The 22,899-nt window shown below is 42.2% G+C and overlaps 1 protein-coding gene across 3 annotated transcripts in view; it reads left to right on the top strand.

The window, feature by feature from the left end:
* Positions 1-22,899, top strand: part of ELMO1 (engulfment and cell motility 1) — a 578,893-nt gene that overhangs the window by 106,713 nt on the left and 449,281 nt on the right. For 2 of the 3 annotated variants that reach the window (XM_030931898.1, XM_010356685.2), the window contains exon 2: positions 2,846-2,996. In XM_030931898.1, the coding sequence (XP_030787758.1) occupies positions 2,919-2,996 (78 nt within the window). In that variant the 5' untranslated portion in view covers positions 2,846-2,918. Of the gene's footprint in view, positions 1-2,360; positions 2,560-2,845; positions 2,997-22,899 lie in introns of those variants that run through there. The other variant, XM_030931899.1, reaches the window with a different exon arrangement.

Raw genomic sequence — 22,899 nt, 5'->3', positions numbered from 1 at the left:
ATTCTCTCGCCACAGTCTCCCGAGTAGCTGGGATTACAAGCACCACCACGCCTGGCTAATTTTTGTATTTTTAGTAGAGATGCGGTTTCACCATGTTGGCCAGGCTGGTCTTGAACTCCTGACCACAAGTGATCCACCCGCCTCAGTCTCTCAAAGTGCTGAGATTACAGGCGTGAATCACCACATCTGGCCTCACATGTCTTTACTGCCCTCTCGGCGAAACTTTCCCTGATTTTGCTGTTTAAAATTGTATTCCTGCCCCTCCCACACTGGCAGAGGCACAGGCTTCAGTTTCCTTCCCTGCTTGATTTTTCTTCATATCCTTTGTTGCTAACTCCCAGATTTGCTGCTCTATATCCCCAGCACGGGGAATAGACCTGACACTGAGCAGAGGCTCAATAATTATTTGTTGAATGAGTGACTAAACCAGTGCTTTGTAGATTTGCTCTTGCTGGTTACCACTGATTAGCTTCTCAGCAGGCTTCCCTAATCGTCTTTGGTCAAAGGAGTGGCGGTTTTGTTTTGGTTCATTTCCTTTACTTGTCAGCTGCACTGAAGTTAGTTATTTATATAACTGCTGGTGGTGGTGAGGATTCTATTAACTCTGCTATCTCTGTTGTCTCAGTAATGTCCAGCTACTGCTGAGATCTGGGATAGTAACTGACAAGGCTTACTCTGGTCTGATAAAGGACCAAATGCACATGTTTAAGATCTTCATTACAGATACCAATTTCTCAAAAAAGACAAGAGAACCCAATAGAAAAGAGGCAAAGGTTTGGACTGTTCACAAAGAGGGAGCATGTGTCTTTTACTCTTTATGTTCAACCTCACAATAAGAGAAATAGGATTTAAAAAAACATTAAGATTTTATTTTTCAACCTGTCAGGTTTGCAAAAATTCATTCTGTTGGTAAGGCTGGGTATAAATAGGCAACATCATACAAGTCCAATGGAGAGAAATTTGGAAATGGCTATCAATATTAACTGTATCTGTGCTTTGACCCAGCGGTTTTGCTTCTGTGAATCTATTGTAAGGATGTACCTGCATATGTGCAAAATTAGTTAGACATACATTTATGGATCATAGTTTGGTTTATGATAAGTAAACTTGAAAAATCACCCAATGGTCCACAGCAGGGGACTGGTTCATCAACTAGGACACATCCACACAATGAACTACTATGTAACCGTAAAAAGAATCAGGATGCTCTCTTTGTACTAACATAGAAGGATTTAGAAAATATACTCAAAGAAACAAAAAGAATGCTCCCTTTTGGCCAGGCACGATGGCTCACGCCTGCAATCCCAGCACTTTGGGAGGCTGAGGAGGGCGGATCACCTGAGGTCAGGAGTTTGAGATCAGCCTGGCCAACATGGTGAAATGCTGTCTCTACTAAAAATACAAAAATCAGCCATGTGTGGTGGTGTGCGCCTGTAATCCCAGCTGCTTGGGAGACTGAGACGGGAGAATTGCTTGAATTTGGGAGGTGGAGGTTGTCTTGAGTCAAGATCATGCCCCTGTACTCCAGCCTGGGCAATAGAGGGAGACTGTCTCAAAAAAAAAAAAAAAAAAAAAAAAAAAAAAAAAAAAAAAAAATGCTGCCTTTTATATAAAGAAAATGGAAATGCAATAATGTATTTCTGTATTTGCCTTCTATACGTGAAGAAATTCTGGAGGGATACCTAATGACTTTGGATAACTGGAAGGATAAGGAGTGAAAGCAGATATTGGGTCGGCGGGTGACACTGGGAGAAGAGACTCTACACTGTACATCTTTGTGCACACAAACACACAAGTTTGTATCACATGATTGTTAACAAAAAAAACTAATTTTAAAAAGAAATGGGGCGAGGCCAGGTGGCTCACACCTGTAATCCCAGCACTTTGGGAGGCTGAGGTGGGCAGATCACCCAGAGTTCAAGACCAGCCTGGCCAACATGGCGAAACCCTGTCTCTACTAAACATGCAAAAATTAGCCAGGCATGGTGGTGGGCCCCTGTTACCCTAGCTACTCAAGAGGCTGAGGCAGGAGAATTGCTTGAATTTTGCAGTGGGCCAAAATTGTGCCACTGAGCAACAGAACCAGACTGTGTCTCAAAAAAAAAACAACAACAAAAAAACCAAAAAATGGGCTAGCCTGGGAAGAGGCTGCAGAGGATAATGGTTGCCTCCTTTGTGTAAGAAGCATGATTCATTCAAGTGAGAAATCAGAGTCTGTTCTGAATGCCATCCAGTCCACATTTGTACATTTTCTGCCCCGCCCCCCTCCCCCCCACCGAAGGTGCATTGTGGGAACTGACCTTGGGGAGGGAGTATGAGTGTGCATGTGTGTGAGCTCTCAGGGTGTTTCTCCTTCATGATATCCTGGTTGCTATATTGCGGAGATCTATTTGTGACACACAGAAAACTCTTTAAAGAAACACTGCTTCCTGACCATGACTTCCTGGTCAATCTGTCCTTCCGGAGACTGTTGAGCGCCAGACGTTTACATGCATGTCTGGACAGAGAGTGAGCCTGGCTCATTCAGACCCTGGGCACCATTCAGAGCAGAACTCAGTGGTAAGGAACAGCTTTCTTTCCACTGAAGATTCGCGCAAGCCATGCCCCACAGGGCAGCGTCTCCTGGCGGCTTTGACTCAAGGGCGTTGGCACGGGCATCCCCATCTTTCTTCTTTCCTCAGGAGCCCGTCGTACCGTTGGCTGTGCCCCTCACCTCCAGCACCCAGGCACAAAGGGGAGCCGTTTTTCGTACCAAACCACCATGAAAACAGGAAGTGATGAAGCAGAATTCACCCTGCATCTGCACTGAGTGACTTCTCTTTCTTTTTCTGTCATTCCTCATTAGGTATAGACACGTGTGGCCGTTTACACTGTAGGATCCCCAGTCCCACTGGCTTTGAACATTTTGGAGGCTTACAATGCCGCCACCCGCGGACATCGTCAAGGTGGCCATCGAATGGCCGGGCGCCTACCCCAAACTCATGGAAATTGATCAGGTTAGTAACGTGACAGCCTTGGGTGTTTATTTTCAGTTTTCCTTTCTATATGGGAATTTTCATAGACTTTGGATAGTTCGCTCTTCTGCCTTTCTTCCTCTAGCTGTGTTGAAAAATCTGTGCAGTAATAGTTGCAATGTAGCTTGATCTCTGTAGCACATATAATAGTGATGGATGGGGTTTTTATACTCTTCCAGCATCCACTTGGATTGTGTCAATGCAGGATTTGTGTCTGAAGCTGGGAAGGAGATGGGAGGGACAAGTGGATCGGGCCCTGGGCAGTTGACACAGTGGAGGCTGTCCCATCCCTGCCTTGCCATGACACATGAATATGTGCAGATTGTTGGAACACAGGCAAGACAAAACTTAATTTTTAAAATCACTTTTTTCTTCATTTTTTGCAGAAGCAACGAAATGCACTGATACTTTGTTACATTAATAGTTTTATAATGAAATTAGTATAGAGGGGTTCAGTCTTGGATTTCAGCCAATTGTAATTTTTATTTTTAGTGTAAAATTCACTATGTGTCTAGCATATTGTCTGCCATGAAGTAAATACTCAACAAAAGTTTATTGAATTAAAAAATATCAAGAAGACTTATAAAAGTGGTTTGACCCATAAAGGCATCCTTTAACTTGAGTCTTGAGAATTGTATGGTGTGATTCTCATGCACTATTTGATTATAGGCTATCTTGGAATGGTTCATTTTGTCCTCACTTTACTGTAGTCGAATTCAAGAGCAAATGATTTAAGAAATACAAGGTTGAGACCTAATATATACTTACAGGTTTTATAATGTATATAATATAGGGTTCTAGATGGCCTTCTACATTTTCAAAATTATAATACCATGGCAACTCCAATCTTTATGTTCTCTATGCTATTTTACGATTATGATTTACAATTTTTTTCCTGTTCAGATTTTATTATCTGGTGGCAGATCAATGCAAGAGTTATATGGAATTGTGTGAATCCAAAGGAATCATTAAAATGAATTATATGGGTCAGATCAGAATTAATTGAACTTAAACTTAAATGTAAGAAAGGGTAAATTTTTGGGATTTTTGTCAAAAAAGCTGTCATCAGACCACACATCATTGTCATTTTAACTGCTCTCTGAGGTAGTTTTCTAGTGACTCAAGAAGCAACCTATACAAATAGAGAAGAGTAGAGATGCCTAATAGTTTCGGATACTTTTGAGTCAGGCAACAGATGCTTATCTGCTTTCTTGTGTGGTTTGAGATGCTAGTTAAAATTTACCTTTAGAAAATGTTTGGAGATACTTGGTGCAGACTAAATGTAGTTTGGATTAGGTTTGGCCACAGCCTAAGAGACCAATGGCTTCAATGAGATAGAAGTTGGTCTCACACACGTGTAGAGGTCCTGAATGCCCTGCAGTGGCATGCCCTCGGCCCCTCTGTGTTGTTGCATTGCCCTTCTCAGTCTGTGAGGCTTTGAATCACATGCTTGGGCATCACCTGAAAGCACATTAGAAATGCAGAATCTCTGGTCTTATTCCAGACCTCCTGACCCGAGTCTGCATTTTAACAAGATCCCCAGGGTATCCCTGTGCGTAGTTCAATCTGAGACGTGCTGAGCTGGATACCTGGTGCCCAAGCCCGGGTACTCATCAGAACTACCCAGGCACTTACCCGAAATAACTGTTTTCAGTGGTCCCATCCCAAGAGACTCTAATTTAGTGGTTCTGGTAAACTATTTAATTTTGATTCTGCCACGGTCAGTGCAGTTTGGGAACCTCTGCTTTAAGACAGCAGCTCTTAATAGACAGTCCTCCTTACCTGTGAGGTTAGTGTAGTGTTCTCTGCCTTTGGAGGTGGCCTTTGCTATGTGTGTGTTTTAATATATATATTTTAAATTATCTGTTTATTTTGGAATAATTTTAGATTGACAGAAAGCTACAAAGATTGTATATGCTTACATTTATACCCTTTTTCCGGTTTCCCCTCATGTTAATATGTTAATCTTGTTACATTAGTCAAAACTAAGAAATTGACGTTGGTACATTACATTAACATAACTACCAACTTTATTTGGATTTCACCAGATTTTCCACTAATGTCCTTATTCTGTTCGAGGATCCAATCCAGGGATACCAATTGTCATGTTTCCTCAGTCTTCTTCCATTTTGGACAATTTCTCAGTCTTTCCTTGTTTTTCATGGCCTGATAGCTTTGACAAGTACTTTTATGTTGATACAATTTTAAACACACAAAAATTGCAAGGATAGTACAAAGAACTCTGTACCTACTTTTCCAGAACCATTTGATGGAGCCTTGGAAGCGCCATCCCCCTTCACCCCTGAACACTCAGTGTGTATGTCCTAATATTGTAACCATTCTCTTACATAACAATCACAGTACATTTCTAAAACCAGAAATAAATTGAATAGTGGTATAATGCTATCATCAAATTCACAGTTCGTAATCCATATTCAAATTCCATCAGTTGTCCCAATAAGGTCCTCTATGGGGCCTTATTTTCTCTATGGTGTAATATCCTGTCCAGGATCATGTAGTGTGTTTATTGTCAGGTCTCTCTGATCTCCACTGATCTCTAGAAATTTCTCAGTCTTTATCTTTTGTGACCTTGACATTTTTGTAGAGTACAGGACAGCTGTTTTAGAAAAAGTCTTCAGTTTGGGGTTCTCTTACATATCCTACTGATCAGATTCGAGTTTTGTATTTTTGGCAGAAATGTAGAGAAACAATGTGTCTTTTTTGGCTCATCATATCAAGAGGTACGTGATATTGCGTTGTCTGATTCTTGGTGATTCTGATTTTACAGATGACAAGTGTAAACAATTGCTTAAATTGTAGGCCTCCTATTAATCACATATGGAAACCTAGACAGACAGTTAGGAACCCACGCTCTTGCCCTGCAGTTGCTGGAATTACAATGAGACTTATGAAAGTGTTGCTGTCAGATGTTGTTTCTTGATTGAGTCAGAAGTTGGCATGAGAATTAGAAGTATGTTTTCACATGCAATGAAGAGTAGAAGAAATGACCATTACTTGGGTTTTCTCTTTACCTTGTTCAGTAAAGATCACATAACCTACCTCTCTCTCTCTCATAGCATGTTAGCTTCATTCAGAAAGCTCTTTGCTTCTTCTTAGCCTGGATAGCTGCTATTTCACTAAAAGCCGTTTCCAAAAGTTGGGTTAAGCACTGCTGCTCTATTGTCTCCCAGAAGTTTGGGTGCCCTTCCACTTACCACATTGTGTTGTGCTTGTCTATCAACTGAACCCAGTGGTCCTCCACCTTGAGTGTGTACAGGAAGCATCCAGTGAACTCATACAATATGCATATACCACCTTATGCAAAATGCAGACCCAGCTGCAGAGATCGTGATTCTGTTGGCCAGGGGCAGGGCCTTTCTTCTGCATCTGTGATAAGCACCAGATGAATCTAATCCAAGGGCTTCCACAGTTTGAGAAGCAGTCATTAGACTGGGAACTGCCTGTCTTTGAGTGTGGTTTCTCCTTGCCTGGTGAACAGTCCTTAAAATGAAAAGATACTTCATGAATGAATCACTGGGAGGAGGCGCTTCCTGAGTAGTGATTATCGTATCAGGTACTCAGTTCTGCTCAGCCACCCTCCATCAGTGCCTGGAGTTTTCAGAGGGACGTCTGCCCATGATGGACTTGTTTCTCTTCTTTCTAAATATTTAGGAGAAAATTCTGTGTTTCCACTCAGCAGGAAAAACCCCCAGGAGCTTCTTACACATGGACTTTGCTATATCACGGGAAGGTCTCAAAAGAATTACCAGCTCACTGGTTCCTGACTCCTGCTCTTGCCTTCACAATGTATTGTTGAATTTCAAGCTCGGGGGGCCGCTTGAGGCTGAGGATGCTTGTTTGGATACATCAAGGCTCCTGCATCCACTGTTCTTGTTAACTTATTATGTCCTGTATAATGTATTTGTTTCTCAGTCAAGAGTCTGGAATCCCAAGCACTTCGATCAGCAGCATCTAGTAAGAGGCGGTGTGGCAAAAGGGGAAAGTATAGGCTCCAAGGACATTTAAACCTGGATGTGAGCACTTGTTTTAGTTCCTTCAGCTGTTATAACAAAGTACCTTAAACTGGGCAATTTATGAACAACAGAAATTTATTGCTCACAGTTCTGGAGGCTGGGAAGTCAAGATCAAGGCACAGTGGATGTGTGTATGATGAGGGCTTGTTCCTTATAGATGGTGCCTTGTATGTTTCCCCATAGGCAGAAGGTGCAAACAGGCTCTGTCAAGCATGTTTTTATACCACTACCATAGGGCCCAGGTTTCAAACAGGTGACTTTTGGGGAGACACAAACATTCAGACCATAGCAGTCCTGGAGCCCTGCTTTCTGTGAAAGTCTCAGTTAGCCTTGTTGAGCCTTAGTCTTTTTGGGATATTAATTTGCTACTTTGATGGTCCTTGTGAAGATTAAAGAAAACATGTGAAAAGAATGTAGCATGTTGCATAGTCTAGAGTGATTCCTTAATAAAAGCAGCCATTATTGCTGTTAGTTTAAGCAAATTCTCATTGGATTAGAAAATTAGGTACTCTGGTTTGCCTTTTCACCTGCAGTTCCATGTGAACAGTTGCCCTCTGTTCTCATTCTTTCTCTGACTAACTTTTTACATGTTTAGGAAGGAGACAGAATTAAAAGATAAGTGGGAGGCATCCTCTGGTAATAAAGTGGTGTCTTGACTGGACACAGCCAGTTTGTGCTGTGGAATATTCACTGGCTCCCTAGTACTCTGTGATTTTTTTTCCATCTTGGCTACTCACCATTTCTAAGCAGCAGCTTTTCTGTTCCCTGCATAAAGTCTTCAAGCCTCCAGTATTTCCTGTCCCTGCCCTGCCCCCTCAGGCCTTGCTTTTCAAGGAAAACACAGACCAGAAAGCTACCACTTCTGTCTTTGCCTTAGAACTTCTCTGCCTGCATATTTGCATGGCACCACAGACTACCTGATGCCTTTGTCTCATGCCTTCCTGTTTTGTTTTGCTTCTTCTACTGCCAGCAGAGGAGGGAAGAGGTGGCCCCAATTTGTTTCCAGTGCTTTCAGCTTATCTCAATCCCCAATGCTCCGCATAGGTTTTAGCCCATCCTTTCCACCTTACCTGGAGCTTTGTCCCATCCATGTTCTCTTCTCTTGTTCTTTTCTTCTTCTCTGCCTTCAACAGTGAACTCTTCTGTTCTTACCTTGGAAAATCCTCCCCTTGACCTAGTAACTCTCTTTGGGTAGTATTTTATTCTGTGTGTTTCCATTCCAGGCTTATTTAAATGTTTCCAGTATGCCATCAATGTTGTTCCATGCTTATTTTAATCTTTGCATGAACAACAGTTTACCTCTTTACAGGGCTCCCCTTTTTGGTGGCACCTCTGCCTTGCTTGTCCTCATCCTCTCGGTTATACTTGGCAAAGCTGCTCATTCTCATCTTCTTGAAACTCTCCCTCCCATCCTCTAGCTTCAGTGCCTGAGATTCTTCCTCCTTGTTTGATTCGTCTGGGATTGTTTCCTTCCTGGTTCCTCTTCTTTCTAGATCAGTTCCAGCCTCAGTGCTAAGCCCTCTGGTCTGTGTGTTCACTGTCGACACTTTTTGTCTTAGAGTCCATGTTCACTCATGATGTTAAAGTTTCACCTCTGCCTACATACATAACAACAGTTCCCCTCACCAGCGTGACGGCTAACCACTAGTTTCATTTCTTTGTTGGGTGGATATATGATTCTCCTCTCTAACTTCAGTTGTCTACAGAAGAGACAAATGGTTATGAAACTGCCCATATGTTAACCTGAAGAAAGGGGTCTCACAGGTATTACCAACTTTTGGAGGTTATATCATGTAGAGGAGGGACCGTTAGATATGTTCTTTTTTTTTTTTTTTTTTTCTTGATTCGGGGTCTCACTGTGTCACCCAGGCTGGAGTACAATGGTTCAATCAGAGCTCACTGCAACCTCTAATTCTAGGCTCAAAAGATCCTCCTGCCTCAGCCTCTTGAGTAGCTGGGATTACAGGTGTGCACCACCATGACTGGCTAATCTTTGTATTTTTAGTAGTGATGGGGTTTTGCCATGTTGCCCAGGCTGGTCTCGAACTCCTGGACTTAAACGATTCTCCCACCTCAGCCTCCCAAAATGCTGGGATTACAGTCCGTTAGCCACCACACCCTGCCTAGATGTGTTCTTCGTGGCCCAAGTGTAGGAACTCCATCCTATTTGTACTAGGAGAGAGATTCCACTTTTGTTCAAGAAAAGCCAGCACGGGCCATCTCAGCAGGTGAGGGGATCCATCATCTCTATTAAGTGTGCATCAGAAAAATGCTTGGAGAAGAGATTGTGAGCATATTCAGGCCCAAAAAGGGTGATGGGAAGAGATACATAGTTTTCAACCTTAGTTCTGCTTCTCAAATGGCTTGGGGCAGATGGGTGGCTGCCGAGGGCTTCTGGGCACTCCTCACTCACTCCTGCTGCAGTACCTTTGTATTGTCCCATTTTCATTTGTGGATGATTTGGGGAAAGATTTTGTTTGAAAAAAGTTTATCAGTTTTAAAAAATAGACATGGATGATTCTTGAGCTTTCTGGTGTTCTGAGACTTTAGTCAGATTCTTTAGGGTGACTTTGTATCCTTCCATATATTTCATAAGCGTTACCCCTGGGCCAAGGTAGGGTCTGCAGAGACTGTATGTGATTCCCAGGTACTCTTCCATTTTGTAGAAGCTGCTCCTTTAGATGCTTGTTCCCGCACATCCACGGTCTTTTTTCATTTCTTGCCGTTTCCTTCTAAAAGTATGCCACCTTTAATGCCCCCTGCCTTCTCCCAGCTGTCCACTGCTTTAAATCCTGGCTTTGCTAAGCACTGCAGAGAGCCTCCTTTGTACTCAAACCTTTTCTGATCACATTATAATGCAGTCTTTTCTCCAGCTTTCTAATTTCTTATACCATTTTCTTTGCCTGTAGCTTTTATTTGCAGTTAATACATTTCACACATAACGTAATTCACATTTTTCTTTTTTTGTGCTCACTTCTCTTGAAATAGATTATAAGCTCTTGGAGGTCATCCTGTGGCTTACATACATTTGTATCCTTTGGTTCATCACATTGATCTCCATTACTGTGTGTCTACAATAGGTTTTAATTCTGAACAGTGAAGATAAGAATAAAACACTGGTCCTCATTCTCCAAACAGAAAAATTGTAACATCTCCCCTACCCCAGTATATTGGGAGAGGGTTAGTTCCCTAAAAGAAACACAGATGCATGTGTTTTAGGTAAGTGCGATTGCCTGCAGTTTTTCAACTACCATATTTCTATTGCATATTTAAGATATAATTCCATATGCATAAATTTGATTTACATGAGACTTTGAAAAGCTCATTGAGTAAAACTCATTTGAGTTTTTGTATTTACATGGAGTTTTGCTCATTAGTAGTAGTAATAATAACAGCGCCACACACTATGTGGCAGGCAGCAGAAGGCCTCGCACGTGGTATTTCATCACCTTACTACAGCCTTCAAGATCGACTTAGGCTCCCTACTTCATAATTATTCAAAGGTTCATTAACTTGCCCAAGATTACTCAGTTAGGAAGGTACTGATTTGAATCTAGCACTGTATGACACTAAAACCCAGGGAGGGTTTTGGTTTTATTCTTGTTGTGGAGGCAGAGTTTTGCTCTTATTGCCCCGGCTGGAGTTCTGTGATGCAATTCTGGCTCACTGCAACCTCTGTCTCCTGGGTTCAAGCAATTCTCCTGCCTCAGCCTCCTAAGTAGCTGGGATTATAGGTGCCCGCCACCATGCCTGGCTAATTTTTGTATTTTTAGTAGAGTCACGGTTTCATCATGTTGGCCAGGCTTAGACATTGCCAAATGTCTCTTGGGCGGTGGACAGAGTCTCCTCCTGTTGAGAATGGACTAGGTCAGGGTCTCCTGAGCTTGCTTGTGTATCAGAATCACTTATGAAACATGTTGAAAATACAGAGGATCATTGTATAGTGATCCAGGGTTCAGGGATCCTTGTTTTTGTGAAGCTCCCCTGGTGATGCTCATGCTGTTGGAACTACATTTGAAAACATTGCTGTGAAGGCCTTGAAATTTCTCACTCTCCCTGCAGGAGCTACCTTTGGCTCCTGCAGTAACTTTTAGTGAGTCATTTAAATGTAGTGCCTCAATTTCTCCATGAGGGAAATGGTCCTAAAAATTTTTAGTCTCTCCTTACTTTACAGAGAGTACAAACATAGCTTTAAGAGCTCATTTTGCTCCAGTTAAGAAAGATGTAAGAAAGACTGTGTGGTACTGTACCACTGCTTTCATACTGTCATAATAGGTGAAAAGATATTGGTAGAGGAATAGTCATCCTTCATCTGATTTTTGCAACTTTTGGATTTGGTAATGTAGCAGTTATTTCTTAAACTTCCTTTAAAATAAAGTGACTGGGGTACTTCCTTTTCTGGTTTTAGTGAGAGTCTATATAATAACCTCATAAAATCTTAAAAATTTGCCGTGTTTTTGAAGAAAAACACAGCAAACATACCTCTCCCTTTAACTGAGCTGAGTTTAATTGAGCAAGAATGAACTCTTCCTTTCTCCTTTTCCTTCTGCAGATGAAATGCAGATTTTTAGTTTGCTCTGTAGGTGGTTGCTGGTGGGGTTCTCTTCTGTCCTACTTCCTTCCACAACACTGTCACTCTGAGAAGTTTGGGCAACTCAGAACACACCTATTAACTATGTTTTCTTAAGACTTCGTGACTGAGACTACTGACATTTCTAGAACCTTTTGTGAATGTTACACTTTGTGCTTATTTTCCTGTTAGGTCAGCAGGTTAATTGTGGCAGGGTATCTAAATATGTGAATTTCAATGCTGAGAAGGAACTCTGGGTACCCAGGAACACAACAGCTTGTACTTTAGCAGTACATAGACCAATGTGCAGTGTGTCCAGAACTCCAAGGAAATGAGAGCAGCCTCCGGCAAATAAAATATGTGCTTTTCTAGTTTCTTGTTCCTAGCCTTCTATCAAATGCATTCAGGGGTCAATGGCATCACCATCATGCTTGACTCCCACCCCCACATTCTCCACAGCCCCTCAAATAGCAGGTCCTGTAGAATCAGCCTCCTAAGTGAGCTTGAGTCCATCCATCCTTTTTCCATCCTAGCTGCCACTGCTCTAGCTTATTTCCCCTAGGTGGCTTCAGTAGCATCACAGCTGGCTGCCAGGCCACGCTTCTTCCTTCCCCTCCAATCCGTTCCCCTAGGCCTAACATTCTGTACTGGCTTCCATTGCACCTAGAATAGAATCCAGACGTCCTTGCTGTGGTTGGCAGGGCCCCGGGCTGCCCCCAACTCTTACCAGTGCACTGCCTTGCTTAGTGCCACTGTGGAGTTCCCCACCACCACCATCTGAGTTCTCATCATATGCAAACATTTTCTCCTTTCACAAACACAAATTTATTACCACTCCCAAGTCTTTAAAAATGTGATTTTCTCTTAACTAGAAATTACCCTCCTCAGTTCTCTGCATGCCTAACACCTGTTTATTCTTCCATCCCAGATGAAGTGTAAGTTCCTTAGACCTTTCTTTAAGGCCTTTTCTGACTCTTCAGACTGGATGAGGGCGCTTGCTGTGTAGAACTTGCAACATCCCACAGGGCTCCACTTGTCAGCATTGTAATCACTGTGTGATGCTCTGCATGGGCCAAGTGTGTCCCTGGCGCCAGCAGAGGGCCTGCACGTGGTAAACTCATAAAGGAGTGTTTGTTGAGTAAAGGAAATAAGTGATATTTATACTTTTTCTGTCTATTGATACAGACAATAATACGTGAACAGGAATGGCTGTGGTGAAGACATTCCTTGCCTTGTTTGCACCATGTATTCTAAATACATTATTACATTTTATAAATTGACTTTAGGAAAATCTTTGTGTGTCTTTCCATCAAAGCCATCTGTAATTAAAAGACAATCAGTGACTTTGAGACAAACCATCTCAAAATGATGATGGATGAATCCTTACTCTGGGACAAGTTGGTGGTGATCTGTTTGGATTGATCAGCCTCACCATCATGAGATGCTCATAATTTCCGGCTGTCATTTCTTCCTTGACCACCCTGACCTATATAAACAACCATCCATCTGCCTCTCTGCCTTGCTCATCTGCATGGCTCTTGTACCTCAAACTCAGCATATTCCAAACAGTCCTTGTTCCTCCTGGCTCAAACCCATAGAGTTTTGCTTTTCTTCATGTTTTCCTTTTCTTGGTGACAGATGTGAACTACACTCAGTGTGCTCAAGCTGACACCATGTGTCTTTTGGACTCTTTTTTTCTCCCTCATCTTTGTTATCCAATCAGTCATCACAGAAAACTTGTCTGCATTTTCTGGTTTTGGTCACATCTGCCGCTGCCACCCTCTCTGGACCTCTTCCTTCTGGTCAGTGTGGAAGAGTACAGAGAGCAGGAGAGAGCTTAACATCAGTGTGTGTTGAGTATCCTCAAAGACATCTCTTCAAAAGAGAGAGCATAATATCTACACAAACAGGAGATTATGAGGACAAAGCAAATGGGTATAAATTGTGAACAGGTGTACATGAGAAAGAGCCAACTAGACACCTTGTAAGTGAAAAATGCAGTAGTTGCTGGTGGCACGGTGGCTCATGCCTGTAATCCCAGCACTTTGGGAGGCTGAAGCGGGCAGATCACAAACAAGGTCAGGAGATTGAGACCATCCTGGCTAACACGGTGAAACCAATCTCTACTAAAAATACAAAAAAAAAAAAAAAAAAAAAAAAAGCCAGGCATGGTGGCGGGTGCCTGTAGTCCCAGCTGCTTGGGAGGCTGAGGCAGGAGAATGGCATGAACCCAGGAGGTGGAGCTTGCAGTGAGCCAAGATCATGCCCCTGCACTCCAGCCTGGGCAACAGAGCGAGACTCTGTCTCAAAAAAAAAGAAAAAACCAGAAAAATGCAGTAGTCTTTCCCTTGTCTGTGGGTTTGCTTTCCCCAACCAACTACTGTCGGAAATGTTAAATGGAAAATTCCAGAAGTAAACAACTCATAAGTTTTAAATTGTGCACTGTTCAGAGTACTGTGATAAAATTTTGCACAGTCCCTCCAGGACTTGCAGCACCCCTTTTTCCAGCGTATGCATGCTGTAGACACTTCCCATTTGTTAGTCACTTAGTAGCCATTTCAGTTATCAGATCAACTGTCATGGTATGGCAGCACTTGTGTCCAGGTGGCCCTTATTTTACTTAATAATGGCTTCAAAATGTAAGACTAGTGATGCTGGCATTTCAGATATACCCAAGAGAAGCTTCCTTTAAGTGAAAAGGTGAAAGGTCTAGATTTACTAGAGAAAGGAAGAAAAAAAGTCAGTTGCTAAGACATATGGTAAGAATGAATCTTCCATCTGTGAAATTGTGAGGAAGAAAAATAATTCCTGCTAGTTTTGCTCTCAAACCTCAAACTGCAAAAGTTATGGCCACAGTGTATGATAAATGCTTAGTTAAGATCAAGAGGCATAAAATTTGGGGTGGAAGGTATGAAGAGAAACATGTTCTGATTGATGGCAGTCGGGTTCAGTACTATCTGAGGTTTCAGGCATACACTGGAAGTCTTGGAACATATGCCCCTCAAATAAAAGAGGGACTACTGTATATGTTAATAAAATGTAAAAAGAAAAAACAAAAGCAAACAGCAGAAAGATAAAACAATAAAACACAGAGTAACTCTAGAGTGGATTCGGCTAAAGAGAGAATTGGTAAATTGAAGGTTGAAAATGAGGAATTCATTCAGAACATCGCTCGAAAGAGAAAGGAATGAAAAATATTAATACAAATGCTAAGCTGTATTGAAAAGGATAAATTAAGAAGCTATAATCTATGTCTAATTGGCAGTTCCACTAATAAGGAAATGTATGTTGGAGACAAAATATTTAAAGAGCTTCTGGCTAATATCATGCTTCTCTGGAATTAAAGGGAAATCTGACAGTGAGAAAGAACAGGGGCTCTGGATTTGGCCACTTAGGTCTGTGAGACTCTCCCATCAGAAGCCATGTGGACTTAATACCCTGTCCAAGGGAGTAGAAAATGGAAGTTGTATAAGCAGGGGAGTGACATAGTTAGTGGTACTTTTAGAAGGTGTTTTTGGGGGCAAAATGGAAAATGAGAGGCTAGTTAGATTGCTCTTGCAGTAGCCCAATCAAGAAACAACTATGCCATGAACTGGGACAGAGATAGGGAGATAGAAGTTAGGTATGTGTCCCGTTGTGACATATGGAAAGACTACTTTGACAGAAAATTGATGATTGATTATGGGTGTGGGGTAAGGCAAAGTACAGTGCTAAGGCCAGTTCTGAGATTTCTGGTATTAACAACTGAAAGGATCTTGGTGACATCTGCCAAGATAGAAAACATCTGTAAAGGGCTGTTTAGGTGGACTAACGTTCCTCACGGACAACTTACAAAGGGCTACAGGAAATTGTTTAGGTGTCAGCATATCTCCTTTGATATTTCCTTTGGGTTTTGATACACTGGCCAGTTTTCCCGTTTTTTTTTTTTTTTTTTTTTTTTTTTTTTTTTTTTTTTTGAGACGGAGTCTCGCTCTGTCGCCCAGGCTGGAGTGCAGTGGCCGGGTCTCAGCTCACTGCAAGCTCCGCCTCCCGGATTTACGCCATTCTCCCGCCTCAGCCTCCCTGGTAGCTGGGACTACAGGCGCCCGCCACCTCGCCCGGCTAGTTTTTTGTAGTTTTTAGTAGAGACGGGGTTTCACCGTGTTAGCCAGGATGGTCTTGCTCTCCTGACCTCGTGATCCGCCCGTCTGGGCCTCCCAAAGTGCTGGGATTACAGGCTTGAGCCACCGCGCCCGGCCCCCGTTTTAACTTCTCTCAACCCCAGTACAATCCCTTATCATTTGAGAATGCACACCTGATTATGCTACTTCCCTGTCTAAAAACCCACATGGGTCCAAACCTTTAAGAGTTGTCATATTTCAGAATCACTAAAAGAATTGTAAATATTCTCACCACAAAGAAATGATAAATATTTGAGATGATGGGTGTGCTAATTACTCTGATTTGATCATTCCACAAGGTATACATGTATCACAATATCACTTTATACCCCATAAATATGCAGTTATTATTTGTCAATTATAACTAAAACCTAAAAGAGTTGTCTATGGGAATTAGGCATTTTTTTTCTCTATCTTGCCTTTTGAGCCACTGTCTCATCTTTCATTTGTGCGACATTGTCAGCTCCTCCGTATGCGAAGAGGTCATCCATTTCGCTCTGCCTTTGCATTTGCCCAAATGCAAATTCAACCCAAAATGCCTTAGGCAATCCACATAGCACTGACTTGTATTTGCTTCCCTGTACCCACAGGCAGAATAAAGAGGACAGCTTTGAGAGTCACCCGGGATTGCATTGGCAGGACAGAAAACAAACAACAATATGAAGGAGAGAGGGAAGATGTAGTGTTGATTCCAAGTTTATATTCTGACAAACTAGAAGAAGATGAATAAAAGTTGAAAACTGGGAAAGACAATTTTGGGGTAAGATTTGAGTTTGAGGTTATGAAAGGATGTACGTTCAAGTTGAAATGGTCTGAGACAGAAAGGACTACAAAGAAGTGGGGGTTGGAGATGGTGATTTGGGCATCCAGAGTGAGCTTGAGCAGATAGACTCTTCTGGTTGGTATCGAATGTTCCAGTGGTAATTTAGGATTTTATAATTTATGCGTGAGGAAGGATCATTTACTATTCATATGGTGATGCTAAAACATTGCACTTCAAATAACATTTGTCCTGAACTTCCTATGTGCCAGGAACCAAGGCACCCAGCTCCAGCATCCACTCCATAGGTGTTAGCCCTGAGCACTTGGGCTTGTTGTTCATGGTTTTGAGGACTTGGTAGATTTGGGATGGAGTTAAAGGGTAAGGATTCTGGAACTGTACAGGTCTGGGTTCAAATTCTGACTCTGTCCCATGTGTTATGAGGCTTTCAGCAAGTTATATAGCATCTTTTTTTCTTTTTTTTTTGAGGCAGAGCCTTCCTCTGTTGCCCAGAGCTGGAGTGCAGTGGTATAATCCTGGCTCACTGCAGCCTTGACCTTCTAGGTTCAAGTGATCCTCCCACTTCAGCCTGCCAAGTAGCTGGGACTGTGGGCATGCACCACTATGCTTGGCTAATTTTTGTACTTTTTGTAGAGATGGGGTTTCGCCATGTGGCCCAGGCTGGTCTCGAACTCTTGAGCTCAAGTGATCTGTGCACCTAGGCCTCCCGAAGTGTTGGGATTACAGACATGAACCACTGTACCTGGCCAAATTACTTAACATTTTAAGATCCCTCATATGGTCTGCTCATTAGTGAAATACACTTAGTAATATTATCTGGTAGGGAGTGTATGGTAGTCACTCAAAAAACAGTAGCTGTTGCTACACCGTATCATAATTAGAAGGGCTGGCCAAGTGATCATAGTAAAAGAAGATAGTAAAGTCTGGGTTGATGCTATATTGAAGGTAGGGGTGGAGAAAGAGTGTGAAATTGTCATAATTGTTTGCATAGTTTAGACCTTTCCTGAAAAGCCTGTGTTACTATTCTTCAACGCTGTAGGTTCTGCCTCAGATTGCCACCATTAACTTACTGGAACATTTTTTGAGACTCAGAAGCCACATCCCTCCACTACCTGCTGGCAGATGTCTCATGTCTATTGCCACTCAAGAAAGGAGGATGAATTGCCATTAGTGCATCCACTCGCAAACACACAGAACAACTAGTAGCATAGAGAGACAAAAAATACAAGAAAAAAAAAACTAAATGAGAAACATGAACTCATTTCATACTTTTTTGCTCATTTGTTCCTTTCAGTGTTCTTTTGACCGCTGTCTTACTTTCAATCTCAGGTTCTTTGCCATTGATAAACCTTCATCATCCTGTGTGGAGATTGAGCCTGAACCCTACTTTGCCTTCAGGGCTTATTGGCTTTCTCATATCTACTCTCCTAGCCTGATAACATCCTATCCATTAACGCTGACAGTCATTTCTGTTTATCCTACTGAATCTCTCTGAATTTTTATTTTTAAGCTATGCACATAAATACAGTTAACTTTCCAAAGGTGAACTTGACACACATAAATAAATTATTTCACATGGGTGAAGGTAAGCAGACCATAAGGCCTGAATTGATTCTCCGTGTGAATCATTCATTTCCACATGAAAGGGAACACTTGATTGCAAAGGCATGGTGGAGTGCAGTGGCCTTCTGTGGGTCTAGAGTCATCTGGAAGTACTTGGAAAAGACTGATATTAAGGAAATTTGAAGACAATATAGGAATTAGGACAGTGGTTGTTGTTGCTGTCAGAGATAAGGAAATTTGGGAAAAATATTGTTCTTGATATCTATAGCAACATTGATATGTAACAATATTTACTAAAATAATCAGGAACTAGGAGGAGAATCACAAAAATTATGATTGATCTAAGTAGTCCTTTATATTTGCATTGTTCATTTCTATAGTTCTGTCATTTTATAAAGTTGTAGATTCCCTTCTAATTGAAGGGAAATACAGTGTCTGCTGAGCAGAAGCATGTTAGAATATCTAAAGGAGAATGTAGGTCTGCTTGTCTTTAACCCATTAATACATTCAACATAATTATTTCTGTCTTTGTTTATCTTCATAGTTTAGTGATTTTTATGACACAAAGACTGTACTTTATCTTGGTAAAATCTAATACCTAATTTGTTTCATGAAGCTTGAAACAAGTCACTTTTGGTAAACCATTTAACCATTTTTTTAAAATGAATCATCATTTGTCAAGAAAAAGTTGGCAGAGCCTATCTTCTTTCAGTTTTTTTGTTTTTGTTTTGAGACGTAGTCTTGCTCCCGCCTGGAGTGCAGTGGCGCGATCTCGGCTCACTGCAGCCTCTGCCTCCCGGGTTCCAGTGATTTTCCTGCCTCAGCTCTCTGGGTAGCTGGGATTGCAGGCACATGCCACAACGCCCAGCTAATTTTTGTATTTTTGGTAAAGATGTAGTTTCACCACGTTGGCCAGGTTGGTCTCGAACTCCCGACCTCAGGTGATCCACCTGCCTCGGCCTTCCAAAGTGCTGGGATTACAGGCGTGAGCCACTGTGCCCGGCCCATCTTTCAGTTTTTAAAATTAATGTGATCCATGGTTTTACGACTGTGAAGAGGTTGCTGTAAGCCCCCTGTGTCATATTTGATAATTGCTTGAATCTCGTGTCTGTTATTCACACTGCAACTGTTGTCAGAATACTTGTTTTCCAAGAGCCAGCTGAATTTGCCTCAGGAAAGTGTGGCTTTGTCATTATTTTTCAGATTCATCAGGCTGTTATTAGGAAGATAGGGTATGGACACAGCCTTTTCAGAGCACATCCAGTTCCTCCATGAAAAAGTAGATGGCTCAGAAGCATGGAGAGTGATCGTAGGATCATCGGAAGAAGAGTAAAACTGTTGTGAAGTGATTGGTGTCATTGACACAATGTCACGAGGTGCCTCTGGGAGCTGGATGGCTTATTGTACATTAAAGTTCCTTCAAGTCACATTGTATGCTTCACAGTCAACATGCTATCCTCTCTCAGTGGCGTCCTGACATTTGGAAGCTGGATTTCTTTTCTTCCTGGGCCAACATTACTAATAACTGCTGAGCAGAATATGTTCAATGAATTTCTACCTATAAAAGCAAAGTAAAATCCCAAGTGCTGTGCTATACCACCTCAAACTGTTAGAATAAAGCATCTGTCAGGTTTTTTTTTTTCTTTGTTTTGTGCACTGGAGAAATGCTTTTTAATAGTCTAGGACCAAAAACTTTAAGTCTTTGTGGAAAAGCATTTTGCAGTTAGAGGGCCATGAGGCTATCGCTGAACGGAAGGGTGGAGGAGCAGTGGGCACTGGGGACCGCTTCTGTCTTCCGCTTGCTGTGATCCATCTTTAGCTGCTCCCCTGAGCCTCCATGGCACAAAAAAAGAGAAAGAAGCTAAAAGTCTGGAAACAGAAGATGGGTTTTAAATCAATGTTCGTTAACTGCATGCCTTTCCAGGCCCAGCAGCCACGCACCTGGAAGGGGACAGTGTCCCGGAGGCAGTCTCTGCCGCCAAAGTAAGTGCCATGCAGGTGGCAAAACACAAGAAGATGAATTTAAGAATAACCAGCAGGATGCGGCAAGTGCCAAAGGCAGCATCGGGCTGGAGTCACTTTAAGGAAGAAGGAAAAATTGGATTTTCATTTGTTTATTCTCTCAATTTCTTTAACCAGCATTTTTTTTTTTAAGTATGTGTGAAGCATCCAAACAAGGGATATAAGTAAATAAAAGAAGCTATCTATAGATAACATTATGTAATGCCCTACTATGTACCAGGTGCTGTTTCAAGGATTTTACACCATTATCTCAATTTATCTTCATAACAGGAAGAGAAAACAAGTGTTGAGAGAGGTAACAAGCCCAAGTTCCAAAGCCAGGGACTGCAGAAGCCGGGATTCAATTTCAATCCCAGGAAGTCCTCTGAAGTCTTTGATGGCCAGGTGTGGTGCTCACGCCTGTAATCCCAGCACTTTGGAAGGCCAAGGTTGGAGGATTGCTTGAGGCTAGGAGTTCAAGAACAGCCTGGGTAATATAGCGAGACCCTGTCTCTACAAAAAGTAAACCAGCCAGGTGTGGTGGTGCACACCTCTAGTCCCAGCTACTCAGGAGGCTAAGACAAGAGAATCCCTTAAGCCCAGGAGGTTGAGGCTGCAGTGAGCCAAGATCATACCACTGCACTCCAGCCTTGGTGACAGAGTGAGACCCTGTCTCAAATAAATAAATAATAAAGTCATCCAAGAGCTCATAGTTGGGGGGAAGAGAGAGAAAAACACATAGTCAATACAAATTCATCATTCTAAAAGCTTTTCTGGTATCTATTCACTTGATACTACCTCATGAACATTTTCCCCATATCATTAGAAACATTCAAAATGAATAAACCTGATGGAAGCAGCCTTTTTTTTTTTTTTTTTTTTTTTTTCTGGGTGATGCCCATTTTGAGGCAGGCAGAGGCCTGAGAAGTGGATGTCAGAGCTGAGAACGGCAGCCCACACTCTATAGTGGCTAAAACAGGTGTGTGGGCACATTGGCTGGGGATGCTGCCAGCCTCAGCAGGCCGGTGTCAAGGCAGAAATGTGGGCAGCAACAGACTTTTGAGCTCTCCAAGGTGAGCTTTTGGGCTTAGTAAAGTCCCTAAGCCAGGTGCCTTGGCCAACAGACGGGAACAGGTGGCTGCGCAGCCAGGGCCTGCCAGTGCTCATCAGAGGCGGGGCAGGGAGGGGCTCTGATGAGGGCTGACAGCTGGCAGGGGGTCTCCTGGGAAAGTGCCTCCAGGAAGCCTGGACTGGCCACCTCCTAAATAAACAGCCAAGGACTCCCCAGGTGGCTGGGTCTCCAGTGCCTTGAAGGAACATGTATTCTGAGTGAGAGAGTGATCATATTTTTTTAAGAGATCAAAAAGAGGCAAAAGGAGAATTGTTTAGTAAGAAAGAAAGAAAAGTGTTTAATTTAAAAGGGTGGCAGGGCATCCTTGTGATCCATGGATCTGCATAACGGGTTATGCAGGACTAAACCTAGAAGATGGCTCAGAGGGGAGACGTGGATTTAGGAATTAGTGGTACCAGCATTATATTACAGGCAAAGGAAAAAATATAGAAAGGAAAGCAAAAGACCAATACCCACTTTAAGGAATAGAGAGAGATATAGATTGAAAATCAGCTGGTAGAGAATTTGGCCATTTTCAATAATCTAGCTTTTTTTTTTTTTCCTCCGCCTCCTGGGTCCAAGCAATTCTACCTCAGCCTCCCTAGTAGCTGCGATTACAGGTGCCTGCCACACCCAGCTAATTTTTGTAATTTAGTAGAGACAGTTTCACTGTGTTGCTCAGCCTGGTCTCAAAAGTCTTGACCTCAAGTGATCCACCCGGCTCCGCCTCCCAAAGTGCTAGGATTACAGGCATGAGCCATCGCGTCCAGCCTTAAATCTAACTTATTTTACAAAAATTGGCAATAAATCTTCTTGTGTAGGAAATTTGCTTTGTGGACTTACTCTCTTTAGTAAATTAAGTTAATGAAAGAACTCTTTTAGAGAAAGAATTAAGATAAAAAGAGAGGAATACACCCTTAATAAGAAAAACTACTCCTTGAGTGTAGCTATTGACACATGGTACTTTACCAGTCAAATTCATATGGAAATGCATACTTCATCTAACAAATAACAATATTTTTGCAAACTTTAAAATTTCCCCAGAATATACTATAAAGTGAAGAAAGACTTTCATATGCTGCAAGATGACCTCACTGTTGGGAAGGTGAATGGGGAAAAGAATGTGGGGTCAGGGCCTCTGTGCTTATGGGCCTTAATCCCCGCACATAGAAATGTGGTAACTGCCTAATATTCCAGGTTATTCTGAAAAAATTCCTGCTCTTGTTTTTCAGCTGTCTGTTGAGTCTGAGAAGGCAGTTTTGATCATCCAAACAAAAAGCTTAAGACATTTAGTGATGATTTGTATAAATTAGGGAAACATACTGAAGCAGTTAAAATAATTTGGCCTCAATATTCTAAAACCAATTTTTTTTGAGACAGAGTCTGGCTCTGTCACCCAGGCTGGAGTGCAGTGGTACTATCTCGGCTCACTGCAACCTCTGCCTCCTGGGCTCAAGCAGTCCTCCCACCTCAGCCTCCCAAGTAGCTGTTACTATAGGCACATGCCACCATGCCTGGCTAATTTTTGTATTTTTGTACATTTTTTTTTTTTGGACAGAGTGTGTTACTCTTATTGTCCAGGCTGGAGTGCACTGATGCTGTCTCAGCTCACTGCAACCTCTGCCTCCCAGATTCAAACAATTCTCCTGCCTCAGCTTCCTGAAT

The sequence above is a fragment of the Rhinopithecus roxellana genome, chromosome 6, assembly GCF_007565055.1.
Source record: "Rhinopithecus roxellana isolate Shanxi Qingling chromosome 6, ASM756505v1, whole genome shotgun sequence".
NCBI classification, from domain to species: Eukaryota; Metazoa; Chordata; class Mammalia; order Primates; family Cercopithecidae; genus Rhinopithecus; species Rhinopithecus roxellana.
Note: the sequence above shows the minus strand (reverse complement) of the source record. Positions and strands in the feature narration are given on the sequence as shown.